The sequence below is a fragment of the Brassica napus genome, chromosome C7 (assembly GCF_020379485.1).
Source record: "Brassica napus cultivar Da-Ae chromosome C7, Da-Ae, whole genome shotgun sequence".
Taxonomy (NCBI): Eukaryota; Viridiplantae; Streptophyta; class Magnoliopsida; order Brassicales; family Brassicaceae; genus Brassica; species Brassica napus.
The window spans coordinates 26,451,371-26,469,830 of NC_063450.1; the positions used below are offsets into that span (position 1 = coordinate 26,451,371).

Below are 18,460 nucleotides of genomic sequence, written 5' to 3' on the forward strand. Positions count from 1 at the left end.
TACAAATGAATAATTCGTATGTACAAGACTAATTTCTATACGATTATATGTAAGAAATTTGGTTTGAAATCCAAATAGACCAATAAACTATTGTCTAAGTCAAAAGAGAATTATGGACAAGAAGTCTAAAGGACCTAGATATCATAATAAAAATGAATAGAGTTTATTCTCTTAAGCTTAATTCTCTGAAGAGAGTTGATTGGAATGCATATCCTGAAGATATTGTTTTCAGGAAACGAAATATGATAGTAAGTGTGGTTGTACTCTTTTTCCTTATCATTGTTTTTTTTTTATCCCATTGGGTTTTTCCATGACAAGGTTTTAACGAGGCAACAAAGAACATACAAAAGATAGACAACCAAAGAGAATGTTACAATTTGAGAGATGAAAATCTATCATTGTTCTAAAGGTTCTATGACTACTCATTCGAGGGGGAGCTTACGTAGTTGTACTCTTTTTACTTTTACTACGGTTTTTCGTATTGGGTTTTCCATGACTAGGTTTTTAACGAGGCACCACGTAATACAAGATGGATGATCAAGGGGGAGTGTTATAAATTAAGCATTGAAATGATCATCCACTTCTTTACCAAACTCAAGCACTATGATCATCCACTCCTTTACCAACTCAAGCACTATGATCATCTACTCATCAAACACTATGATCACCCACTCATTTACCAAATTAAGCACCATCTTTGTTATTTTATGTATTGTTGTTCACTATAAATACCATCACTCATCTCACTCTTTTGTACACCAAAAACAAGAACAAGAGTTTATAATCAAAGAACCATTACATCTTCTTCTTCTTCCTTATAATAAACTCTCTCCCTTATACTAGTGTTATTTGCTTCCTACGGGTATCAAATTCTACTCTTATTTAAATTTCTCGATACTATAAATTATAAGTTATTTCTTAACATATACAACATTCTCGAATTGTTCCTTGCAACAATTGCATTGTGCAATTGGTTTACAGGTTTCGGTTTGTATAATTTATTTTACCAACATGTATAAACCGATTAGGTATGACAATATATCTTATTAATAGTATGCAATTAAAATCGGTATGTTAAATGTTCCACTATCCTTGCGTCGAACCGGCTTGGTTATCATATTGTCACGTTAACAGAACGTGTTAAGCACAAGAAATTTTTTTTTTTTTCAACATGATTTTTTCTTCATCAGCGACACACTATTGATATTGATATTTTATTTTCCTTTTTGATTCTATGGATTGATATTCAGTTTGTTAATGATAGTTCCTTTGATTTCAACCCCGTTGGTTACCATATTGTCCGTTTCACCAGACCTGTAAACTTCAGTCAAAAAAAAACCTTAATATTTTACCTACATTAGGCTTTATTCCCCATGCTACGTAGTATTGATGTCGAATGTTTTTTTTTCTCTTTATGCCTTTGCAGGAATATGTACTTCATTATTGATTCAAAGGTCATCTTTTTTCATTAGCCAAACATTTTCTTTTATTGTACGGACACTTTCCGTGACAAAAAGAATAAATATTTCAATGTTGTTTTTTACATATATTTGTCTTCCTTACCACATAAACCAAGTTTCAAAACCTTCAATGCGCGGGAATATAAATGAGACAAACTGTCATGTATTCTGACACTAACTGACAATAATATCTATAATAGATATTCCCTACCTACGATACCGATATAGCCTATATATATATCATCACGCAAGTGTAAATTCACATGAGTCTTCCTGTCCGAGTACCTAAAGAAAGTTGTTTCTGCATGATTTCCTAATAATCTTGTGTTTCGTGTTTTTGTGGCCAATTAGGCCTATAATATATTGGATGTTTGTTTGTTAAAACCCAAAAATTAAAAAGATATGGCCCAGATCAAAAATTATTGATAGACGTTAGACCCATTAATTTGCAAAGTAACAATACTTTTCGTCTAGGAAATTGGCCCATTAATTAAAAACATTATAGTTTGATCAAAATAAAATTAAGGCCACAAGTTTTTTTTTCCGGAAAGGTCAACTATTTGTAAGTTGTAACGTGTAACCTCGAAAGTTTAAAAACTTTATTTTCTTTGTCTTCTCTTTTGGTGGTTCTGGAGTAAATTTTTCTCCTCGATAAACATAAAAAAATCGTTTCAATCTAAACCAAATTTTTCACTCCATCACCAAAGTCAATCGATCTAAGTACTCTAAGGTTAGACTCTTTAATTTTTGTTTGTAAACCTTCTTTGTAAACGATTACAAATTTTTACCAACAGTTAGATTCAATATTTTTCTCATGTTGATAGATCTCTCACCTCTACTTCTAGATCAACCATCATTATCGTCTTTGAAGACATGATTTTTTCTGGTTCGACCATCACCAACGGCCGGTCAGACATTTTGACTGAAATTCATACTTCGGAGTCTTTGAAAATAGATAACTGTGACAGAAATTATTTATACACTCTATGTTTTATCTTTTTGTACCGGAAAAGATTTTAAATTTCTTATACTTAAGCTAATTGAATTCTTTTAAATCTGTTTCGGCCAGCTTCATACAGATCTCTTAGAGAGATTGTTGTGTCATATATGGATATCTCGAAGAAACAGAGAAAAAGAGAATTTCAGATACCAAAGGTTAATAGTTAGTACGAACTTATCAAACACACATACAGTTTTATCTGCGAGGAACCGTTGTATGAAGTTAAGATATGAAATCTAATGAATGTAGATGGGAAGCTGATTGATAGGGAGCTCGTTGGTAAGGAAGAAAATCGTGTGAAAATATATTCAGTTTTCAAATATAAAAGAATAAGGAAAATATAGTAACCGAGTTAAGTTTTTTTTTTTTTTTGGCATCAAAGAAATTCATTCAAACTTAAGAGTTTTCTAAATAGATATAATTAGATATACATATACATATACAACTATTTACTTAAAAGCTAATATATAAATGAAAATATTAATATCTCTACATATACGTGTATGAATTCTACGTTTAGGTATGATAATCAAAAGACAAAACTTATCTAATCTATAATGGTGAAACGGTTCTAATCTCCATATTATAAAAGCTTATATGCTTGACAATATTGTGTTTATAATGGGAGGACAATATTGTGTTCATTATTGCAGGTTTCTGAAGGTTTATAATATAAGAAAGTGATTTCAGATCGTATGTCATATTACAGATACAAATGTACGATATATATCATGAAAAAGTGTATGTTTGGCTGTTTAGTAAGATTGAGATAGACAATATATGAATTAATTTGAATTTGTTATGTTGCACTTAATGATCTGAACATAAGCAAACACAGAAGAATTTGTTATGTTACATCTTACGTACAAACTTTTCTTGAACAGCAGGATAGTCTAGACGACCAGGTTTGCTTCACTTATGTACGTAAGATGTAATCTATAGATAAAAGTTGTGTATTGTATATTTATTTTAATATATTAGACAACCAACGGTTCATTAATAATTTAATTTAGACTTACAACAGCGGTTTTGTTCTATAACCCGGTGTTGGTCTGATTTAAAAATATTTCGGTTGAATCATTAAGTAGCGTGTATGTAATATTATTGTAACATTCTAGAAAATGTCCAAAAATTAATGATAATTTTCAATGGTTGATAAAAAATAGAACTCTATTTTAATAGATTAGATATCTGCATTATCCATTTTTCAACTTTTCATTATTTGAAATTTTGAAATTCAAAATATGAGTTGACGAGTAAACATCTCCAACGCAATTATCATGCTTTCAATAGTATTGAAATGATCTTATTTATTTATTCATTTATTTACTTTTTTAGCATTGATCTTTTCTTCTCTTTATGTAGCTAACTACAAACGTGCAAACAGACAACATAATTACAAGTTGCATTATTTGAACAAAATAAACTCTTTTTTGTTTGTCAAGAGAAAAAATAAACTCAAGTTGCCTTTTCTACCTGATGTCTTAAAAATTTGGAGTTTGTCAATTTGCTAAGGTCCCTCCCCTGCCAGTTGCCCAATTGGTTGGCTCACCTTCCCAATTACTCCTTAAATTTGTTTTAAAACAAAAAATTGTGTATCCTTAAATTTATTTTAAATGCAATTAATATTTATTTTTTTTAATGAAAATGCAATTATTGATTCGGGTTTTAGTTACATGTGAATGCTAACTAGGTACTAAATTACATAATTGATATTCTAAATTCCAAAATTTAACTGTGTTCTGATAACACGTTGAATAGTGATTATTCTGCAACAAATACATTGAATAGTAAGTGTGTGGATTGAATTGATATCATCTTTTAATGTGAGTTGTTATCATGGTTTAAGATTTTGTCACTCATTCTAAAACCATCTCCAATGGTTTATTTTATTTTCTTCAAAATAGAGTAATTTTATAATAGAATTAAATTCTATTTTGATAATACTATATTTTAAAATATAAAATAGAGTAATAAACAAAAAATAAATGGATTACTCTATTTATAGATTAAATTCCTTTTTATTCTATTATAAAATAAAAAATAAAGTATTACTTAAACATTTTATTCTAAATTCTATTTTAAAATAAAAAGAGAAAATGATTAGAGATGTTTTATGAGGTGATATTCTGGTAGATTTTTTTTTGAAACACGTGATATCATGGTACACTATCTATACTATTATTGGAGGGGTAACTTTGCTTATGTGTCATGTTCTCTATAATTTTAGCTAATTTTGTTTATTTGTCATGTTTTGATTAGTTTTTAGTTTGAGTCACTAATTTATTAGTTTAAATAATATTACTATTACAAATTTTATAATTAGAAATTATTAGTGATTTTGTTTATTTGTTAGTTCTCCATTTTAGAAAATTTTGATTATTTGTCATGTTTTTATTAGTTTTTAGTTTGAGTCACTAATTTATTAGTTTAAATAATTTAACTATTACAAATTTCTTAATTAGAAATTATTCTGTCTTTTACCAATTAAGACCAATTCTTAGTTTGTCCCTTGTCATGTGATGTAAGAGGTTTTAAATTCTATAATTTCTTTTTTTCTCATTCATTCCAAGTTGTCTCAGTTATAGTTTTTTCATCGTCTAGGTATAGTGTGTCCTCATTGTTTTAATTGATTGCATTCTTTTCATCAATTTCACGCTGATACAGATGTTCTCTTTTTAGTGGTTCAATCATTTTGTGCATATGGTTGGAGTTGCTTGCATGAAGGGCTATATATCAACAACATCAAAGCTTGGTTTCTCCCTTCTCTCTTTAGATCTATATTTTTTTTGGATTCTTAATATCTATATTTATGTGCGTTAGATTTTTTTTTTGTTTGGTTAGAGTTTTCATTGTTTTTTTTTTCTTTCGTTTGGTCTGAAAGATTCAGAATCAAATCGGTTTTGTTACATGCAATTTGAAATTATGGATAATGTATTTTAAATTATTTAATGATAGTTATTTCACGTGTACGTTTTATTAATGTTTAATTTAAGGAAAAATATGCTTTGATGTGATGTTTAGAGAGTTGCCTATGTAATCATGTTATGAACATGTGTTTAATAGTAGTTTAATGAATAATTAGATTATCATTATATAATTAATCATAAATTAACTATAATAATAAAGCTATCATTATCTATCTTTCTTTTATAAAAATATATTTATGAAATATTAAGATAGGCCAATATATATTTATTGAGTAAACCAATGAAATATTATCATTATCTCAATTCGTTTTTTTTTAAAAGTTTGTATTCTAAATTATCATTAAATTTTTTTATTTACTTTCTATTCATTTTGTTCTTACTTGGATTTTGTTTGTTTCAAAGTTTTAGACACTTCTGGTTTAAAAATGTAAAGTAGATTAAGAGATACCCAAAATTCACCTTCTTATTTTACTTTATTGTGTGAAATATTTGATATGTTGTTATGGTCTCATGGTTTCATAGTTTTTTAGTTTTCATTTGTGTTAAGATGACATAGACTGAGATGAAAATAAAAAAAATTGAAAAAATTTAAATGATTAAGAATATACAGAATAATTTACAATGTTATTTAAATATTAATAAATATTTGTAAGATGATTATGCTCTGCATATACGGACAAAACACCTAATTGCTTTTATTTTTAACATATCTATTGTAAGAAGATTGTCGAGCTATTGCCTTTTTTTTTAATTTTAGTTAAAACAAAAAATCTGCAAGGCACATCATTACGATATGACTTATAAAAGGAAATGGACAACGGGTTTGAGGGTTTCGATAAAAGACAAAGCATATGAACTTCAGCTTAAATACAATTACACATAAATTATTGATGTCCTCAAATTATCCTATACAACTTGTTCAAATAAGAGATCGATCGCAGTATTTAAAGATCGAATCCACATCAAGCATGGATCACACAGTAAACTTTAAAATTTAAATTATGTAACAATATTAAAAGCAATAAAATCGGTTGTGAGATATATAAGTAAAAAACGTCCGACTTTGAGAATTCAAATAGCCAATCAGAACTTAAATCTATAGATATTAAGGGTGTGATAAGAACCGTCCTATAACTCAAATTCAATTAGTTAGATATTCAGCTATCGATGCGAGTCCAATCAGATATCTAAATCCTATTATTCCAACTCTTGTATTTGAATTCAATTATTCAAGATAAGCATTAATGTTCAGTTCGATATGTTCACTAGCTTTCTAAACCAACCATCGCTGTATTTATCAACCTAGCTCAACAGAATTAGATTCAAGAGTTGAACCCACCCTCATGGTTGTAGATTATTCTATTATCATGTTTTTAGTCAGCTATTTTATAATACAAACAATAAAAACAATCATGTGAATGATCCAAGTTAACAAGTAAACTACTTAGACATAATTAAGCAAGGAAAAAATATAAACTGAATGAATTGCATTAGAAAATAGAGATTGAAACACTGGAGTGTCAATCAAATCTCGCAAAGTGTCTTCTGATCTTTTCTCCAAAAACTCTCTAAAAATTATAAGAAGTTTGGTCTAAAAGTAATTAAAAACTATAAATGAGTCTAAAAGTGCCCCAAAGACAATTTATAATTTGTAGAAAATTTTGGGCCAAACTTGATTCTGAGTCGGCCCACATAATCGTGTCGGTGTCAAACGACACCAAAGAGATGTCGATTGACACTCCTTCAAAATCTCGGGTCTAGCTTTTATTTTCCTGCGTAGATACGAGTTTCTTCATATTTAAGCTATAAATGGCTTTATAATTTCATAATACTCTAAATGTATCTAGATCTGAAAAGGTTTTAAAATAGACTCGAAACATAATACAAACTAGATTTTGACCCAAAGCGCGGGATATTTTTTGTTTAAAAATTTATTAATCTATCTATTTGTTCACTAATATGTTTAGGCACGTGCGTTCAATTTTCAGTTCGATTGTAATTTATTTTTATTTTTTTGGTTTTCGGTTTCGGTTGTGATTTTGTTTTTTTTTTTAATTAAAAAATATAGGGACCGTTCGATTATTTGTGAATTTAGGTTTGGTTTCAGATTAATTAGTTTAGCTCTCAGTTTGATTGGGATAAAAATATTAAAAATTCGATAAAGTTTTGAGTTTAATTTGATGTTGGTTCGGTACCTATTTTTTGGATAATACGGTTAAAAATCACATTTTTGTATTTTTAGAACAAAATCGACTAAATTCAAATATTTAACATATAATATTCTTGTGATTTCGTTGTATTGAGAAATCCGTATCTTAAATAGTAATATTTCTTATCTTTTATAAATCTATTTATGTTGAAGTTGATTTTAATAATGAAAATAAATTATATTTAAAACTCTTACAATATATAATAACTTCCCGAAAACTATCAAATTTTTTATTTTAAAATTAACATTTATAATACAAAATAAGAACCATTTTAAAATTAATTCATAAAAATAACCATTTTTAATAAGAACAAAATTATCCATGTTTATGTTAACAAATATATAAAAAAGTAAAAACTGAGCTTTAAAGCCTATAGGATCAAAAATTACATGAAGGGTTACTGGTAAATTGGGCTTACAAATCAACAACCAACTTTTGTTTTCTATAACTCAATCCAAAACAGGTTTAAGTATCCTCAAACCGACAAAAGAGAATGCTTAGGTTTTAGGAGAAACTTGAGGAGAAAGTTGGGGGATCTTCTCTTTATTATCGAATATCTCTATCTTTTAAGATTGGTATTCGGAAAATTCAGTTACCATGTCAAACAGAATATATTCTCTGCGTGTTCATCAAGTTAATTTAGTTAAATCGGAAAATCTTGTTTCTATATATTATCTTTTGAATTTATTGTATGTAGCAATTACGAAAATGGATGTTATAGAGAATTCTTGAAATTTATTTGATTTGAATCCGAAAATCTATGATTTTCTATTTATTACGTTTTATATTTATATTTATATACCAAATTTGGTAAATATAAATATTTAATTTTTAAATATTATTTGCTGTTTAAAAGGTCAACAACATTGAAAACCAACGATTTCGAAATATGCTAACCCTATACTATAATAGTATAATTAATATTATTGAAAGATAATATTTAATATATTTCGGCAATTTTATATAAGAAAATTTTAATTAAGACATATACATTATAATAAACTCCAACTTATTTGGTATAGTTGTTTGGACAATGGGTTTTTGATGGTGTTAATAGGGTTTGAATAGAGATAGGGTATGAATAGAGTTTTAGGGTATAGGGTTAGAACACAAACGAATATGGATGAGTTAGTAAACATACATGAAATGAGCTTAAAAAACAATGGATAAATTGTTTAAATTATTGGGCTGTTTTGTTTACTTGGACAAATACATGTTACTTTCTAATTTGTTGGGCTTTTAATTTCCGAAAACCATTAAAAATAATTGAAAAAAGTAATGATTTTTTTTTGTAATTAATTGGAAAAGTCAGAGGCATAATCCTAAAAATGATTCTGCTTTAATAGTATAGATACCCTAAATAAGATTTATACTATAATTAAAAACCGGTAAAAACCATAATATATCAATTATTATCTTAAGGTTACTAGCAAACAATTTTGTTTGGTACAAAGTCTCTTTTCTCAAAACGGAAGTGTTTGGCCTGCAGAGCTTGGCATCGCATGTTTGGTACCTACTGATTTTTGAGAGCGACCAAAAAAACAAAACAAAAACTTTGTTTAAATATATAGTACTTTATTGTATTTTTCTTATTCAGTGGTTATAAAATCAATCTTATTCAATACGTCAAAAGAATGATAAGCCTGTCATCCGCCGCCAGTTTTCAGTATCAGGATAAGTAGAAAAAATCTAGTCGTGGAAAGACTGTGTATTAAAAGCCTACTCCAGTCGACTATCTTGACGTTCGTAGATTATATATTATCTTAAGCATGACCACAATTATTCATTCCGTTGTAAATTTTTTTTTGTTTGCTTATGTATATAAGTATATGATCAGAAAACACTTCAGAAACACTGTATATCATCGAATATAATTATTTCATCACAAGTTTTGGTATTTGCTAGTAGTAGTTTTCATGGAATATAATTATTTAAACAGTGTATATTTCGTCATTCGAATACTGAAATTGCATAGGAGTCCACTTAAACTCGAAAGCCAGGCCCAGATCATTGCAGGTGTTCACTAGCGTAAAATTAACGTGCGAGTATCTTTATGCTCGATGCAATTCGTAAGCCTATTTACTCTAAGTAGGGGTTATTGGTTGTTGTATTTTAATGGATTTGAAAATCCGAACTAAATCTAATGTTATTGGTTCTATGATTTTAAAATCTGTATTAAAATCATGTGTTATTGGTTTAATGATTCATAAATTCTATATCAAATCAAGTGTTATTCAATCGTACGGATTTACTAATATATTTGATTTTATAATGGGTTTGAATGGATTTGTTTGGATTTTTTAGTTAAAAATACAAAGACTCAAATCCGAGGAAAAACCTCCGGATTTGTATATTTTACTTGGATTTATAAATACTGTAAGGATTTCTAAATCAATCAAAATATATAAACCAATAACACCTCATAATACTGAGAAAAGATTTGATAGGCATAAGTCTAATATATTTTTTTTACTAAAAAGTTTAAAGATAATATTTTTTTTTTTGGTAAAAAAAGGATAGTAACTTTCTAAGCATAGCAATTTCAAGTGAGCACAAAACTGAGAAAGTTCCAAGCAAAGAAGCAATGATCCGAACAGTATATAATCTTACAATACTCGGTCCAGCTTGGTAAGTGAATTTTAGCTTTGTCCGAACAAAACAGCATCAACTATAGGCCTTTAAAGATTACTATTTCTACAAAAATTTATAGAAACTAGTAAAAATAATAGTTAAAGAAACTATAAAAATAACATGTTTCTATTTGAAAACAATGTTTGTGGTCTTCAAATATTCCTGAAGGTGGGTACAAAATCGGTAATGGGACACAAAATGTCCATGTACGCTGCAGCCCAGATCACGAAAGAGTATTGAGCAGGAGACAAATCATACGGCTTCATTATCTAGTCCTAGTAACTGAGTTTAGATGACCCTGTGATACAATCTACAGAGTTAAGAATCATATGAATGTGTTATTAAATCACGTTATATATATTCTTAAGTATGGGAACCCGTGATCTAAATATGAAAAAGAAAAACCCACTTAATAATGTCCTCCTATTGTATCTTCAATACTTTTGTTGTATTAAGTTTTAAAGCCAACATATATCATAATTTACTCACATCATGTATTTGTTTATGCATATATTTGGTATTCGTATAATCTTAGATTCATTGAATACGATCGGAGTACCTATCCACTCAGGAGCGGAGAAAGCTTTGAAGAAGGGGGTCACTTGACCCCTATTATATTGTTTTATATATAGTTCAAGTTTCAAAGATATATGAACTTTTTGCCCAAGAAATGTGTGCATTATTTGCTATACCAAACATTTTCAAACCACATGAAACAGTAAGATTTCAAATACCTAGAAACACAAGAATTTATAAGAACAACTTTTCTTATTAGGTTTAGAAACTACTCAAAACAAAAACTTTCGATATGTTTCTCTTAGATCTTATCTCAGTCTTATTGATCTTATGGAACACCTATCAATTAGATCTCTATTTATATGAAAGACAATTTCCTTTAACATGTGAGATATGTAAAACACAAACCTAACCTAAATAGAAACTTTCTTTTCCTATTTCTAGGTTTCCTTATTGTGTTTATCTTAACGTATTTAAACATCTAATAATATGTTAAGTTTCCACAAGCTTGGAATTATCCAACATTCACCCCTTTAATTCCAACTTGAATTAGAGAGATCAATTTCTTGAACTCCGATTAAGCTTCTCATTTGCTTGAACATAATCCTTGCTAATGGCTTGGTAAGGATGTCGGCCTTCTGCTCAACACCCGGCACATGCTCCACTTCGATCTGCCCGTTCTGCACACACTCACGAATGAAGTGATACTTCTTGAGTACATGCTTACTCCTTCCATGGAAAACTGGATTCTTGGTTAGAGCAAGGACTGATTTGTTGTCGATCCTAAGCTTGACCTTCTCGCCTTCTTTGCTTAGTATCTCACTCAACAATTCCTTGATCCATATAGCTTGCTTCGCTGCTTCTGTTGCTGCCATGAACTCTACTTCGCATGATGACAATGCAACCGTCTGCTGCTTCTGCGACGTCCAAGTAATCAATGATGAACCGTAGTAGAATGCATGTCCTGATGTGCTCTTCCCATCATCGACATCAATGTTGTGACTGCTGTCACTATAACCAACAACACTCCTTGACCCATCTCTCTTGAAGAACAGACCGTAGTTTGTTGTTCCTTTCACATACCGCAGTATGTGCTTGATGGCTTGTCCGTGAGAGTCTCTCGGATTGTGCATGTATCTGCTAAGAACACCTACTGCGTAACACATGTCGGGTCTTGTGTGAAGCAGATACCTCAGACATCGTATGATTCTTCTGAACTCTGTAGCATCTGTCTCTCGTTCATCTTCGGCTTTTGAGATCTTCAAATTCGCATCCATTGGAATTTGAGTTGCGTTACACGCTTCCATCTTTGTGTCACACATGATTCCATGAGCATACCTCTCTTGTTTTATTCTGATTCCGTCTGCTCCTTGAATCACCTCTATGCCAATGTAGTACATTAGCTTACCTAAATATGACATCTCAAACTTCTTAGACATCTCCTCCTTGAATTGCCTAATCACCTTAAGCGAAGTTCCTGTCACAAATAGATCATCAACGTAGATGGCTATGATCAAGATGTCTCCTCCTTCAGTCTTGCGGTACACTGATGGTTCCTTCGTGCACTTCTCAAATCTCATCTCCTTGAGAACCTGATCGAGTTTTACATTCCATGCCCTGGGTGTCTGGCGTAACACATGCAACCTCTTGTGTAACACACAAACTCGATCTTCTTCTTATTTCTTCTCAGAACCAGTCGGTCTATCTACAAGCTCCCATATCTTGTTTCTTGTGATAAACTCCAACTCGTCTGCCATAGCTTCAATCCAATTTTCTTCACAAACTAGATTGAGCTCATCTGAGGCAAACTTTCCTCCTCTATCGGTGCATCCTAGATTGAACATAACTGGGGCAACCTCTCCTCCTCTATCGGTGCAACCTAGATTAAACTTAGCTGAGGCAAACTCTCCTCCTCTATCGGTGTGAAATCTTTTGAACCGATAGAATGCCTCACGATTATCTGCTGGCGTTGGTGGTGCGATTCGTCCACACAAATCTCCAAGCAATAACCCAATGGATTTGATGTACGAACCATGGCCTTAGTCGGGAATGAATCTCTTATTTTCTTCCTTGCAAGACATGTGTCACACACGGCTTCTCTGTGTATTACACTCGGGAATGAGTGTCTCGTTTGCTTCCATGCGAGACATGCGTTACACACGCCTTCTTCGTGTGTTACACTCGGCATTCCTACGATCATCTCATTTCTTACCATGTTGTTCATCACTCCATAGCTTATATGTCCTAGTCGAGCATGCCACCTCCATGTAGCATCTACGTCCCTGACATGTAAACACTCCGGGTAGCTTATCTCCATAGGGGTCTTGTAGAGACGGTTTGGAGATCTTTTCACACGAACTAGCAACCTTCCATGCGAATCTGTGAGCGTTAAGTAGACATCTTTCATGTTAACCTCACATCCGTTCTCTGTTGCTTGCCCAAGACTCAATATATTGTGCTTCAGGTTGGGTATGTAGTATATGTCTTTGAGTGCCTTCTTCTCTCTAGTCATGCACACAAATGTAACCAAACCCTTTCCTACAATGTCAACACACGGTCCATCACCAAACTTCACCTTCCCTTTGGTGTTGAGATTCAAACTCGAAAAGAACTCCTTGTTTCCTGTCATGTGATTGCTCACTCCATTATCCAAATACCAGACACTTGCATTGCCTTTGTCGATATCAAGATTCTTCGGAATTACCTTATCTTCGTTCAAAACACCACCTCATGTACATAGAGTGCATCAGCCTCTTCTGTCTCGTTTACGTTGGTTTCTTGATTCTTCTTTGTCTTCTCTAGACAGACAGTTGCGTAGTGACCAGACTTGTCACATCTCCAACATATCAGCTTTGAACGATTCTTCTTCGAGTTGTTATCTTCGGTGTGTGACGCACAGTTTTGGTTGTGCGACCTACCTCGACCTTTGCCTCTACAGTTCCTTCCTCTTCCTCTACCACGGGGATTCTCATAGCCCCTCTGACTATGCTCTTCATTGTTTGAAAACATCAGCTTCCCTTGGTCTTCTTTTTGAGTTTCTTCTCCTACACGCTCCTCGTACGCCTTAAGCCTTCCAACTATGTCTTCAAACCCCGTCGAGTTGAGATCTAGGACTTGCTCAAGTGATGCTACGATCTGGATATACTTGTGTCTCGGAAGACCCTTCAAGAACTTCTTGACCATTTGGATTCTTCTATGTTTTCTCCCAAAGAGGTTGCTTTGGATGATAGGCCCGATATCTTCCCCGCGAAGTCATCGACCGTATCGTTATCATCCATCTTCAACCTATCAAACTCCGTCATCAACGTCTGAAGTCTCGCCTCCCTTACACGATCAGCTCCTAGGTGTCGCGACTTGATGGCGTTCCAGATCTCTTTTGATGCGGTTTGTTCTCCCACCTGGAGAATCAAAGTCTCTGGAACAGATTGAAACAAAAGGTGCCTAGGAAAATCACTTGAACAAGATGCCATTTCTGTCACTTTTTGACATTTTCATGTGAATTTTCCTTTTAAATCAATGGTAATAACAATAAAGAATATAATGTGTTGTATTGTATATGGATTTGCCGTATGTTTATGAAATAAATCAGATTTTGTTTCATTTTTCAACTGGTTCACGTGTATATGATATGGGCCGAGTATCGACCTGAATTTTGCGATCCAGCACAAAATTTACCTTTGCTTTGAAATTCTGATTTGGCCAAGCGGTAAACCTAATGACGTATATAATTAACAATCATTAGTAACAAGAAACAGTTAATAATTATAAAATTCTTAACATAATAAGATCATTATATTTTATTTTAACGCAATAACTAATTAATGCTAGTTAAACGTGAGCAACTTTTTCTGGATCGATGTCTCTCTTACTAATTATATATTTAGTTGTTTGATTAAATATTATTATGAATAGTGTACTTATATTCAGAGGAATCTCGTTGGATAATTCCAAGCTTGTGGAAACGTAACATATTATTAGATGTTTAATATGTTAAGATAAACGTAATAAGAGAATCTAAAAATAGAAAAATAAAGTTTCTATTTAGGTTAGGTTTGTGTTTTTTATATCCCACGCGTTAAAGGGAATTGTCTTTCTTATAAATAGATATCTATCCATCGTCAATTCTCTCCAAGCAACAAAGAATTTGAAAAAGTATAACTACACAAGGGTAAACTAACTAATACATCAAAAGAATTTAAAAATGATAAAAATATATATAGTCTGACCGTCGGATCAACTGAAACTCCAAAGCGGAATATCAGCATCTTCGTAGAAGTACTGATCATTGACCATATTCATAGTCGAATTCAGTTCAGGGTAGTAATCAAACGGAGCTCCATCACCGAAGAATAACATTTCATGATGTTCACCATCATACCATGATGATGATGTATCCATCAAAGACACATGACAGTCCACCAAAGGCCCTATCAAAGACTGCATGCCATCATCATCATGCTGCTGATCATGATCGGGCGGTGACGAGACGGCTGACGAAATACAAGGGGAAAAAAGGTCAAATGAGTTGTTGGCAGCTTGAGCCGCAATTCTTTTGATAGATTTCGGGGACAAAATGGTACTTTCGTCTAATAGAAAATGAGAAGAAGAATAAGAAGTGGGGAAGTTGAGATTGGCTTGAGGGCCTTTGAGACACAAAAGTGCAACATCGTAAGCCCTAGCTGCTACCTTAGCTGTTGAGTAAGAGCCTAGCCAAAGCCTTGTCTTTTGGTTTGGTGCCCTAATCTCAGACACCCATGATCCCCAACTTCTCATCCTCACTCCTTTGTACTTCTTAATCTTATTCTTCTTGCTCTTACACGAAGACGAAGATGAAGAATGAGATGGTGAAGTCAAAGACATGTCCTTCTTGGAGCTGGTTTGGATCTTAGGTTCTTGTTTCACCATGGTGTAATGTTGTTGCCGTAGCCCGTAGGTTACTTAGACTGGTTGGACAACGATGTATTGATCAAGTGATGAAGATATTGTTCTTGAGTTTTGTGTTGTTATGTATAGCTATTTTTGGATAAGTGTTAATGTGAGGTATTATATTGAGAGATGATATGGGAGACGAAGAATGAAATATTATTTATAGACATAAATCTAAAAAATAGAGTCAAATGTAATATGGTACGGTTTCATGCATATAAATGTGACACTGGTGGTGCATGCATGACAGGTGTTTTTCTTCTCATAGCAAATTGTTAAATGTAGCATTTTTCTTTTTATCATAGCAATTAGCAAATTGTTCATTAACATTAAGACAAACTTGTTCCTTTCTCATTTATAAATAAAATGAAATTATATTTTTGGGATCTTATTATTAATTCGAATTTGGATTCATTATATATGTGATGCATGTTAAGGCTTCGCACTGCACTAGGGTTCGAAGAATGAACCTGAACATGGCCTTCTTTTAACCTTTTTCTAGTTCTGCATCTTCTTATTAAAAATTCGAATGTTAAATTAAAATATAATTAACAAATCATCTTGGAATTTAGAGAAAAATATGTATATATAAAGATACCAATCACTATCAGTTATATGCCATCACGTAGACATCTGTCAATTGGTTATATATACCAAAGATACCGATTTGTATTGTTACCGTCAGAATTGACATTTGTTAAAAATGTAAATTACCTATTTAGAGTCAATATTGTTAGGAATAGTTGCTTAGGAGCGTATAATAGTTAATAACCGTACGGAAGCCACTTGATGAGCAAAACGAGGGGTGATTCTGAAATGCAATATTTTTCTTTAATACTAGTAGTATTGACTATACTTATGTCAGGAGATTACACATTACAGCTACGTTTTAACGCGTTAAGTCATATGCAATCTTTCCAAGAAAGAGACCGCATTGCTCTATGTTTTATTCTCAAACGATTCAACTATTGCATTTAATCTTTAGTTACTCTCCCTGATTACCGTATCACACGCTTGTTTTAAAAAAAAAAAGAAAATTGACAGTAAAATCTCCCAACGTGCACATAATAAATGTTATTTCTTGCATAGTAAAATCTCTCTCTGTTCCTAAATATAAGACGTTCCAAAAAAATTTGATATTCCAATATATATAATGTTTTTCAATTTTCTAGGTAATTTTTATTTTATTAAAAACTGTGTAACCAATCATATTTAGGATCCGATTGGTAACGGTTGTAGCTTTAAAATTTTTACTGTATAAAAAAATTTGTAGATTTTTTGCTGTGGCTTTAGATTTTAGTGCTGTAGAATTTTATGGAAAGCACTAAAAAATTGCTTTGGATATTTGGCTCTGCAGAGGACTTGTACAGCTGTAGGTTATTTCAAGAGCTGTGGTTTCAAAAAAAAATTTAAAGTTTGATTGCCCTGAATTTGGTGCTGTAGAAATAAATAGGGCTGTGGAGAGCATCTACAGCAACTACCAATCATCCCCTTAATAATCTATTTTGTAATTGGTTGAAAACAATTATTTTATAGTTTTAATGATACTTTCTAGACAAAAAAATAATTTTCTTAATATGTATGTTTTTTCTTAAACATCTTATATTTAGGAACATATCCAATATTTAGGAACAGAAGAGAAGAGAGTATATTTTACTTAATTATTTTACTAGATGATACGACCTTGTCTAAGCTTTTGATAATGGGTTCAGATCTTTCCAAAACAGATAAAAGACTAAAAATAAAACATTTCATCCACGGATTACACTCTAAAGTTGGTGATGGATAGATAATTTTGACCGGAATAACCAAGTGATTGACGTGTAGGATACACAAAAGGCCCTAAATGATGATTGCTCTTCAAACTGTGAGTATATTACCCTACGTGGTTAAGAAGATTTGTTTCGGAGATCCTCTTTTTGCAAACGTTACAATGTTAATAAACAAGAGATTCAATAAGTTTAAGGAAGATTTTGTTATTAAAAAGTATCAAAGTCCAAAGTAGGAATGTTTTTAAGTTTGCATGACAACTTGGTATTGAATAACATTTTTTACTACCATGGCTTGTGACTTTGTTACAACTTACGCGTAAACAACAGATATACATTTGATAACCATAAAATGATAAGAAATGAAAAGGAGGAGCCAAAATAGCGAAGAGTGAAGTCAGAAGAGTGTGAGAGATGGTGATGATGCTCAGAAATTGATAAAAGATTACAGCTGTTCTCACTCAGTCTTTTTGCTACTCGTTACCCAAATCCAAACCGCGTTGTCTATCGTCACACTCACATCTTTAAAAAACATTGTTTGAGTTATGAGTTATGAGTTATGAGTTTAGAAAACAAATGATATCTTAATTCCGGATTGCTTTTGAAATATATTTTTATATCAAAAGAAAAATTTCTATCTTAAAAGAAAAAACAAGTGACGATGTCAGAATCACAATATAACATGTCCTTAGATTATATGATACATACGGAATTGCAAACAATGATAAATTTTCCAATGAAAAAATCTACGCCTGGGATTTGTCCGAACCGAATGGGCCGAACCGGACCGAACCGGTTTTTTTTCGGTTTTCGGTTCGGTTCGGTTTTCAATTCGGGTCAATTCGGTATGGTTTTGAAAATTAATTTGGTTTTCGGTTCGGTTCGGTTTGGTTTTTGATTTTCAAAAAAAAAAAAATTTAAAAACCGAAAATAACCAAAAACCCGAACCGAAAATAACCGAATAACCCAAAAATAACCGAATTTAAACGAAATAACCGAATTTAACCGAAAATATCCG

At 31.7% G+C, this 18,460-nt stretch overlaps 1 protein-coding gene across 1 annotated transcript; it reads right to left on the minus strand.

Moving 5' to 3' along the window:
* Positions 1-14,233: 14,233 nt before the first annotated feature.
* On the minus strand, positions 14,234-18,300 carry LOC106425654 (ethylene-responsive transcription factor ERF012). The gene has a single exon (XM_048762744.1). It carries the CDS (start codon positions 15,650-15,652, stop codon positions 14,981-14,983), a length of 672 nt encoding a protein of 223 aa, XP_048618701.1. The 5' UTR covers positions 15,653-18,300; the 3' UTR covers positions 14,234-14,980.
* Positions 18,301-18,460: the final 160 nt, after the last annotated feature.

Bases quoted from the DNA above. Each gene is read 5' to 3' on its own strand.
- LOC106425654 (XM_048762744.1), bottom strand. From the start codon at position 15,652: ATGGTGAAACAAGAACCTAAGATCCAAACCAGCTCCAAGAAGGACATG.